Raw genomic sequence first — 9,850 nt, 5'->3', positions numbered from 1 at the left:
CCGACAAGTGGGTCCCGCACCCTTCTCTCTCTCCTCCTCTGTCTTCTTCTTCCACTACAAGAAATATGTCAACTGACGACCTTCAATATTGGTCACTGAATGATCATTGGTTTCCATTTGTGACCTTTTTATGACAAAAACAGAAGGTCTAAGGCTGAGGGTCTTTAATGAAATATAACGACTTTTTTGTTGGAATCGTCGTTGAATCTTACGACCAAACAAAAGGTCGTTGATAAGATTCAGCCCGGTCCAGTTCGGTGCTTTAGATGGACCGAGCCCATTAATTCAGACTTTTTATATTTTTTTTCCCTATTGATTTACATGAGCTACATGGGCCTGGCCCAACAATTTGGCATTTTCAATTTCTGTTTTTTTGTGTGTAATCGCCTTTTAACAGCAGATTTCTTTCTGGTGTAGTATATGTCTGGGTAGTTTCTTTGCTTGGCCAAGGCCTTCTCACGTTCTTCCTCATCAATAATTGTCAAATATAATTTGAGCTATGCTAAAATAATTGATCCAGTCTGATTTTTTAGGCCGTTGGCATTACTATACATCACACCACAATATATCTTCGGCTTCGATACATTTCCAAAGCAACATGAAAATTTATAAGAGCCCAAAATATAACATTACAACCATTCATTCCAAGAGTGCAGATCTTTACATTGCAAGAACCAGCAAGTGCCAAGCAAAACTATTCTACAACAAAGAATCAGGCCGAGACACCAGCCTTGTCATCAATCCAGAAACTCCACACAAGCCTCGTCAGTCCTAAACACATATAAGAACAATCAGGATGTTATATTAGGGTATGGGTATTACATTTGGATCAATAGAATACATGTGCATTGCAAAACAATGCCAGCACAACAGGAAGGTTAATCGAACTCCTCACCTGAGCAAAAACCTTTTGCTGCTTGAGGAAAGACTTCTCGGTCTGCATAACAGATCAAGTTTAAACCATCAGAACAATCACAACCATAGGTTTGGCCAAATTTTCAAGCATCTATAACACCAAACTGATAACTCTAGCTAAATGAAATGCACTTGGCTCATATGTGCCTATTTTATTCGGCGAGTCATATTTCAAGAAAACTGATGTCAACTGTAAACTGGGAGACCATGTCAAACTCCAAAATGACATTTATTGTGACATTCAGATCCATTATCTACAAACATACGGACTAAAATAATACAGAATATATATTACTTTGTGCTACACGAATTGCAACCGGCGGAAAATGCAACGGTTGACAATCATCAGAAGAAGAAGAATAAACTAAATGCCTGATATTGTTATCCCTTTTTATCACTGAGACGCTACAGCGCTACTGCTGGTGAAGCTAAATTAGATTGGTCAGCAGTCCAGGCTAGGCCGGCATGTGCAGCACTGCTTACAGTATATTTGCATTTGATGGGATGACATACCATCATCGACCAAAACTGAATTTGTAGCCTCGTACTGGTGACTTCTCATCAGAAAACAATAGTTCAAATCAGCTAACGTGCCCACAGTTGAAGTCTCGCATGCATGCAGATAGCAGATGCAGGGAGCATGCAACAGAAAATACTCATGTCTAATTGTCGCTTGTCATCTCTCCCCGTGAGCCTTGAATCACGCCTGACCTGCGCGCGCCCAGCAACAGCAACAACAAGGTTGTTGTATCTACAAGAAAGGAGCGCATTAGTGCAGTGTCGCAGTACGTACTTGGCCACTGAAGCCGGTCGGAAAGAGGCCGCACGAGAGCTTGTGTCAGCTAAAGTTTCATATGGTAAACTCACGTATACACTCTTTCAAATCATACTGATCAGACATCTATCGACCACATCAAGATTCTAGCTCCTTTCATAAAGAGGCCGCACGAGAGCTTGTGTCAGCTGTAACCGCGAGGCTAGATCCAAGGATGAGGGGAAGGAGGGATCCAGGAGGGGATCAGGCGAAGGTACCTCCGGAAACGAAGAGCAGCTGCGTCTTGTGGAAGTGGACGCCGCGGACGGGGCCGTCGTGCTCGTCGAAGCGGTGGAGGAGGGTGCCCATGCGGTAGTCCCACATCTGGATGACCCCGCTGTGGAGGCTCGCGAGGATCCATGGGCGCCACGGGTGGAAGGCGAGCCCCTTGACCCGGTTGCTCTTGGTCTCGAACTTGGTCAGCATCTCGTCTCGCCGCCGCCCGCCGCTAAACCCATGGGCGCCGCGGGTGGAAACCTCTCCGGCGACCGCCGCTAAACGCACCGGTGGGGGCGAGAGGGGTGGGGTGGGTGGATCTGGGCTGCTGTCAGTTTGGTTGTTTGGATCTCGGAGTCGGAGGGGGAAGAAGAAGATGTGTGTCCTGCTAAGCGGACGGGGAGGCGCCGCGCGGGGAGGGTCGACGGGGAGGGTCGACGGGGAAGATCTGGAGCTCGAGGGGATGGGGAGGGTGGTGATCTGTTTTTTCGCATGGAGGTGGCGGCGAGTGGGACGATGGAGAGGGATGTGGGTGCATGGGTGGGTGGGACGTGGGCTGTAGATAGGGTTTGGTTTCTCGGGGGATGCTCCGCCGTTGGATGGGCATGTGATGGATGGCCTAGATCGTGTTTGTTGGGGTGATCCGCGTGGAAGGAGTTCCTCACGTCTCATTGATTGGCTGGCTCTTCTTATATCCGTGAGATCGTGTGATAATCATGTATCTAAAAATTGGACTCACATCTCTAAATTTTTTCAAATAAACTACCAATTATTTCTTGCAAAAATTTAACTACATCACTTTCAAAATACAAGATCACATTTATGACGGGTGCTAGACATCATTCGGTTGTTGTTTTTTACAGATAAACCTCCAAACCAACCATTTGATTCAGACACTCGTAGGCATTTGATCACAAGGGTGCAATGCATCTTCCTTCTCTTCCCTTCATCTACATCCAATACGACTGATGACAAGACACGGGTGACATTCTTTTGCAGTTATGTCATCCAGCATCTTCGTCGTCGGTGTGCTACTTGCAGTTATATCCCATCATTGATAATTTGCAGCAGCGGCAGACTAATGAGACTCTCTTGCCATCTCATATTTTGCAGAAGCGTGCATGTTGGAATGACAAACAATGTTTCCATTTTTCGAGTGCCTAAATTGAGTTTTTTTGTGAAGGACCTACCATATATTTGTTTCAAAATTGTACCGAATCATTTTTCTAAAATACTAGGTCATATTTAATGTACAATTGACAAAATGGTTGGGTGTTAAAAGCTTTTATCCACCTCTAGTGAAAAAGACAAATTGCCACCGATTGAGCACGAAGCGGGTCAAATTTAAACTAGAGGTGCCTCATAGTTTTCTCATGATTTTTTCCTATAATCATTTTTAGGTCAAAAAGTATTTATTTAATCATAGATCCAACAAAATTTTGACAAGATTTAACCCCTAGCTATGAACGGTCAAGCCCACCGTTTCGAGCGCATTTTGAAACGGGCATAACAAATTAAAAAAAAATCAAAAAAATGCAAAACCTTCGCGTTGTGTCATAATATGTCACCAAGTTACCAGGAAAAATAATAAACTTGTAATACGATGATTATTTTAAAAAGTGTTCTCAGAAATGGGCTATCGTGTGTGAAGATTCATGGCTTTCGAGCCAAATGATCAATCTTATGGCCACATTCATGGCATAGTTTGTTGAAACGATCTAATATTATGCAAAAAGGTGCATGTTGGAATGACAAACAATGTTTCCAAAGGGAGTTTTCATTTTCTTTGCAAAAAAATCATTTTCCATTTTTCGAGTGCCTAAATTGAGTTTTTTTGTGAAGGACTTACCATATATTTGTTTCAAAATTGTATCAAATCATTTTTCTAAAATATTAGGCCATATTTAATGTACAATTGACAAAATGGTTGGGTGTTAAAAGCTTTTATCCACCTCTAGTGAAAAAAACAAATTGCTGCCGATTTAGTAGGAAACGGGTCAAATTTGAACTATAGGTGCCTCATAGTTTTCTCATGATTTTTTCTAAAATCATTTTTAGGTAAAGAAGTATCTATTTAATCATACATCCAACAAAATTTTGGCAAGATTCAACCCCTAGCTATGAACGATCAAGCCCGCCGTTTCGACCGCATTTTGAAACGGGCATAACAAATTAAAAAAATCAAAAGAATGCAAAACCTTCGCGTTGTGTCAAGATATGTGACCAAGTTACCAGAAAAAATAATAAACTTGTAATACGGTGATTATTTTAATAAAAGTGTTCTCAGAAATGGGCTATCTTGTGTGAAGATTAATGGCTTTTGAGCCAAATCATCAATCTTATGGCTACATTCATGGCATAGTTTGTTGAAATGATCTAATATTATGCACAAGGGTGCATATTGGAATGGCAAACAATGTTGATTAAGGAAGTTTTCATTTTCTTTGCACAAAAAAATCATTTTCCATTTTTCGAGTGCCTAAATTGAGTTTTTTTGTGAAGGACCTACCATATATTTGTTTCAAGATTGTACCAAATATTTTTTATAAAGTACTAGGTCATATTTAATGTACAATTGAAAAAATGGTTAGGTGTTAAAAGCTTTTATCCACCTCTAGTGAAAAAGACAAATTGCCGCTGATTCAGCACGAAGCGGGTCAAATTTGAATTAGAGGTGCCTCATAGTTTTCTCATGATTTTTTCCTAAAAACATTTTTAGGTAAAGAAATATCTATTTAATCAGAGATCCAACAAAATTGTGGGAAGATTCAACCCCTAGCTATGAACGGTCATGCCCGCCGTTTCGACCGCATTCTGAAACGGGCATAACAAATTAAAAAAATCAAAAAAATGGAAAACCTTCGTATTGTGTCATTATATGTGACAAAGTTTCCAGGAAAAATAATAAACTTGTAATACGGTGATTATTTAAAAAAGTGTTCTCAGAAATGGGCTATCGTGTGTGAAGATTCATGGTTTTCAAGCCAAATGACCAATCTTATGGCCACATTCATGGCATAGTTTGTTGAAATGATCTAATATTATGCACCAGGGTGCATAATGGAATGGCAAACAACGTTGATTAAGGAAGTTTTCATTTTCCTTGTATGAAAAATTCATTTTTCATTTTTCAAGTGCCCAAAATGAGTTATTTTGTGAATGACCTACCATATATTTGTTTCAAAATTGTACCAAATAATTTTTCTAAAATACTAGGCCATATTTAATGTACAATTGACAAAATGGTTGGGTGTTAAAAGCTTTTATCCACCTCTAGTGAAAAAGACAAATTGCCGCCGATTCAGGAGGAAGCGGGTCAAATTTGAACTGCAGCTGCATTATAATTTGCTCTTTATTTTTCCCAAAAATTATTTATAGGTACATAAGTATCTATTTAATCAGAAATACATGATGCGGTGGCTTGACGTCGAGGTTTGGATGGTGGTCGAGGGCCCCAACTCCAGAGCGCGTGTACTTGCATGTCAGCCGCATGGTCACCGCCTGACCGTTGCGTTGCCACGCATTCTGGGTGGAATAGGCATGTCTGGTGGGTTGGACACTCCCTCGGTAGGTGTCAGGAAGAAGAATACAATAGAAGAATCTCACGAGGAGACCAAACTAAGCTCAAACATGAATTAGCAGCCTAGTGTTTGATTAGCGGTGCGGTTAATGCACATGTACAATGGACCTAAATTTTGGCTGAGGATGATCATCTACTAAGGAGACTCTCTTGCCAAAATTTTAGCTCAAATGGATGAACCTACGTGGCACTTGCTTTGCAAAGTAACACACGGTGCAGTAATATAGATGTTGAAGCTGGGATCAAATGATTGAATGGATTGAGCTAAAATTTGGTGTATGATGTTAATTTGGGCATATAAACACACTGTAAAAAATTATACCATTTGGACATGCCAAAGTGACACTTCCTTCACAATGTGTCAATCTGGACAGAAAATGGTAATTGAAACTGGGCTCACATAGATGATTGGATTGAGCTGAAATTTGGAGGAGGATGATAATTTGGGCATATTAAGGCACTGTAAAACTTTCATAAAATTTAGATAAACAAAAATTATACTTCCTTCACAATGCTCTCTACTGAACATAATATTGGGGAAAATATTGACGGAAACTGGCCAAATTAAATGAGCTAAAATTTGGTGGAGTTATTTTATATGGTTAGTTTTATTCCAAGGTAATTTTTCATCAACAATAAAGCAATATAAAATGTAGTTGCTTCACAAACTGTAAATATTACCAGAAACAAAGATTGGATGCTGAGCTCACATGGATTGTTACATGGGGCTGAAATTTTGTGGAGAGCTATGGTTTTGGCATATAGAAGATGTGGAAAAAATTAAACTCATGAGGATATTCCTAGCTAGTACTTCCTTCACAAAGCTGTGAGCTGAACACAAACTTTGGAAATTTGCTGAGAAAGATTTACTAGGCAAATGATTACGAAAGTTTTCATGAGGCAATGATTTGGATAGGAAAGAGTGCCCAACAATTTTGAGGGCAATCAAAAAATGGAAATAACACTTCCTTCACAAAGTGCTATTTTGAACAGAATAGGAAAATGAATATTGCTGAATTATTTTTGACCTATGGAAGGAAGGGTTTTCACATATTTGAGCAACATATGATCCAAACTATTTATGAGAATTGTTTGAGAATTTTTGGAATGATAGAATAGTAGGTTGCTTCACAAACTAGGGCAAACATTAACACATGGACATGACACGTAGGCAAAATTGATGATGTGGCACCTAGTCGTGGCTATGACCATCTATATTGGTCGTAATTAGCTACAAATTAGGAAGCAGAACAGGGCTATCCGCTTTATGACCATTTCTAGTAACGAAGTTACGACCTTTCTGATGAAAATGGTCGTTAGTTTTTTGGGTTTGGACCTCTCTTGACATCTTACGACCAATTGGTCTCAAATGGTCGTGGATTTATGACCAAATCTGCATGTGTCACCGACGAAAGGTCGTTAGTTGACATATTTCTTGTAGTGTTCCTCCTCCTTCCTTCTCCCCGATGCAGCCACCGAGGGCTTCGGCCTCGCCGGTGCTAGTGACTGGAGGCCACAACGAGCATGGACGCCATCGAGGATGGATGCACTGCTCCATCCCGCGCCCGTAGGTAGCGGAGAAGGAGCCGGGGGTGCACCGCAGTGGCCGAACGACGATGAGGCAGATGGCAGCGGCGGCGAGCTCGAGCTCGGGCTCCAGGGCATCAAGAAGAGCAGAAAAGGGGCGGAGAAGCTCCTTCGGACTATGAGAGCTTCTCAGGTGGGGAAAGAACGAGGAGAGGATGCTGACCGTGCTCAAATTTGAGTAGAGGGTTGTGTCGGCCTTGACGGCAATTAGAGGTGAGGGGATGCTCCAGCATCGGTTGGATTGGTTGGGGAGAATTAGGAGAATGGGGTGGAGAGGATGGAGAGGTCGAGGCACCTCAGAGCTGCTTAAATAGCCGTGGCGACGAGGGAAAATGAGAACGGCCGCCGTGGCGAGCTTCGCCGTGAACTGGAGCTCCAGGACGATGTGGCTGGCCCCTAGCGGCGTCGGGAAGGGGCTAGGGCAGACGGGAGAGCTCGGGGAGGCTTCGGTAGAGCTCGAGGGAAGAAAATGACATGGAGGTCACTGGTGGAACAGGCGGAGCTCGTCGAGGTGTGGCAAGGAAGAAATCAGAGTGGGAGAGGGGTCCAGGAGGAAGGGGACGACGAGGGGGAACTGTTGGACATGACTAGAGGATGAGGGAGAGAATAAATCGACGAGGCCGAGGGCTCCAATGCACAGAGCACGCGTTTGGCATGCCAAAGGCGTGGTCACCACGTGCACTAGCTCTGAGGGGACAAGAGAGGCTGGCACACCATGTCTAGCAGATAGTCCTTCCAAAGAGGGGTCATACTGAGGTGATAGATTACCAATAGACACCAAGAGATGATGGGAGGACTCACTGGAAGTTTCCTGCACTAAACTTGGCTACATAGATGTGATCAATAGAGGTGATAAGGGCAAAACATAATGTCTGGGAGGTTTAGGGTAGGAAGTACTACAATCCTGTGAAGTTTGAGGAGCACGGGACGAATATTTAATAGGGTTGCTTTGCAATTGACTAAACTGGTCCAGAATAGAGATTTTGATGTGGCACGCACATACTGGCTTGGATGGAGCTGAAACTTGGTGGAGATGAGTTATTTAGGGTTATTAAGATGTTGTATAAATTGCATACCATCTGGGTAAATCAAAGTGGTACTTCCTTCACACAGTATCCCACTAGACAGAATCTTATGAAAAAATACTAGGAATAATTGGCTAGATAAAATGAGCTCAAATTTGGTTGGGAGATGTTTTATAGACAGGAGAATGTCTTGGTAAAATTTCAGAAATTATGGAGCAATATAAAAGCATTGTTGCTTCCCAATCCAAAATAATGACCGGAGACAAAGATATGATGTTGTGGTCACGTGGTTGATGAGGTGATGCTCAAATTTGGTGGAGAGGCATGATTTGAACATATTGGGATGATGGCAAAGTTTCAACTCTTAGCTACCACTTGCTTCACAAAGCTTCATCTAGATCAGAAACTTTGGAAATTTGCCAAGAAATATTCACTAGCCAAATTGGGTTGAATTTTGTCATGAGGAAATGATATGGATAGGAAAGAGTGCCCACAAATTGTGAGAGCAAGCAAGCAAATACAAAGGGTACTTGCTTCACAATATGACAGATAGGGCAGAATCAGAAAAGGAATATTTGAGAAATATTTTTGAACATGACTAGGAAGGATTTTGTCATATCTGAGGAATATATGACCCAAGAGATTTATGAGAATTATTTGGGAATTTTTGGCATGGTAGAGATGTGGAACGCTTCACATCCTAGAGCAACAGGGTTATTCCTTTAATAGGAAAAAGGAATATTATCAGGGAAAAGATTATTGTGATTGGCACAAGATGGAAATGACAAGGTCTTGGGATGGTTTGGGGATTGGCAAGCCACTAGGGAATAAGAATTAAGGGTGATCCCTTTAGGTTCCAAGACTATCAAGCCACAGAAAATCAAAACCAGACCAAAATTAAAGGAAAAATAAATGGGAAAAATCCAAGGTGTTACACCTGGGCCACACATGCGCGCGGAGCGTTGTTGGGCCAGGCCCAAAGAGGTGCATGGGCCTTTGCGGCTGAATCTACTGGCGGTTGCCTTTCCCCACGCCGCGCATTGATCGTGGGGAGTGGGGAGTTGTGCGCGGAGTGGCTTCTCCGCCTCCTTAAACGCATCTGCCACACGCGTGGCATGCGCAGTCATTGATGGACACGTGGCAATCAAGGCCTTGAAAGGCACAGTAGTGGATGGGCCCGCCCGTGCATGCATTGGCGCATTAGGGCGGTTCTCTGTTCGCCCGTGAGCTCGAGCGATTGGTCGTAGAGGGTGGTGGATGTTGGACTAAGGGAGGCTAGCCCCCGCGTCCCTTCCTATAAACTGGGAGGGTTTGCGAGGGGTTTTGCTCACCCAACTCCCTTTGAATCCACCAACTACTCGATCTTGGTCTTCTGAATCTTCTTCTATCCGCTGGTGGCGCTTGTCCCTAACCATGGTTAGGGGACGAGGTCGGACACCATCTGCCATGAGGACGGCGAGGGGATCCCGCTCGGATCATGCCACAGCTTCTGGGGGTGTCGCGGTGGAAGGCGGCCCGAACGCCCATGGTGGAGGAACGGCAAGGAGCCGAGGTCGTCGTGGATGTCAAGGCTGGGGGAGGCGGAGCGCTAGTCCAACGCCTCCTCCTTCCCGGGGTTTCTTCTGTGGCGGCCCTCCATGTTGCTTTAGGGGGCCCCACGTGCACTTCTCGACTGCTGCGAAGGTCGCTCGAGCGGCATTGGGAGCTCCGCCT

At 43.3% G+C, this 9,850-nt stretch overlaps 1 protein-coding gene across 3 annotated transcripts; it reads right to left on the bottom strand.

Moving 5' to 3' along the window:
- Positions 1-585: 585 nt before the first annotated feature.
- On the bottom strand, positions 586-2,485 carry LOC123395652 (coatomer subunit alpha-2-like). 3 transcript variants are annotated; one of them, XM_045090676.1, is made up of 4 exons: positions 1,948-2,485; positions 1,572-1,666; positions 896-937; positions 586-771 (listed from the first exon to the last, which is right to left on the bottom strand). In XM_045090676.1, exons 1-4 carry the CDS (start codon positions 2,088-2,090, stop codon positions 713-715), a joined length of 339 nt encoding a protein of 112 aa, XP_044946611.1. In that variant the 5' UTR covers positions 2,091-2,485; the 3' UTR covers positions 586-712. The 3 variants fall into 3 exon arrangements, 2 of the variants coding, with proteins under 2 accessions (XP_044946611.1, XP_044946612.1); XR_006609805.1 differs by having other exon boundaries at positions 719-771; positions 1,429-1,666; positions 1,948-2,041; XM_045090677.1 differs by lacking the exon at positions 1,572-1,666 and having other exon boundaries at positions 1,948-2,484.
- Between the last annotated feature and the right edge of the window lie 7,365 nt (positions 2,486-9,850).

This window comes from Hordeum vulgare, chromosome 5H, assembly GCF_904849725.1.
Source record: "Hordeum vulgare subsp. vulgare chromosome 5H, MorexV3_pseudomolecules_assembly, whole genome shotgun sequence".
NCBI classification, from domain to species: Eukaryota; Viridiplantae; Streptophyta; class Magnoliopsida; order Poales; family Poaceae; genus Hordeum; species Hordeum vulgare.
The sequence above is the reverse complement of the archived record's forward strand: the minus strand, read 5'-3'. Positions and strand labels throughout refer to the sequence as shown.

Excerpts from the sequence above, each read along its gene's own strand:
- LOC123395652 (XM_045090676.1), bottom strand. The coding sequence starts at position 2,090 with ATGGATCCTCGCGAGCCTCCACAGCGGGGTCATCCAGATGTGGGACTA. Across the intron at positions 1,667-1,947 it reads GCTGCTCTTCGTTTCCGGAG|ATACAACAACCTTGTTGTTG; the intron begins GTACCTTCGCCT and ends CCTTTCTTGTAG. Across the intron at positions 772-895 it reads AGCAAAAGGTTTTTGCTCAG|GACTGACGAGGCTTGTGTGG; the intron begins GTGAGGAGTTCG and ends ATATGTGTTTAG.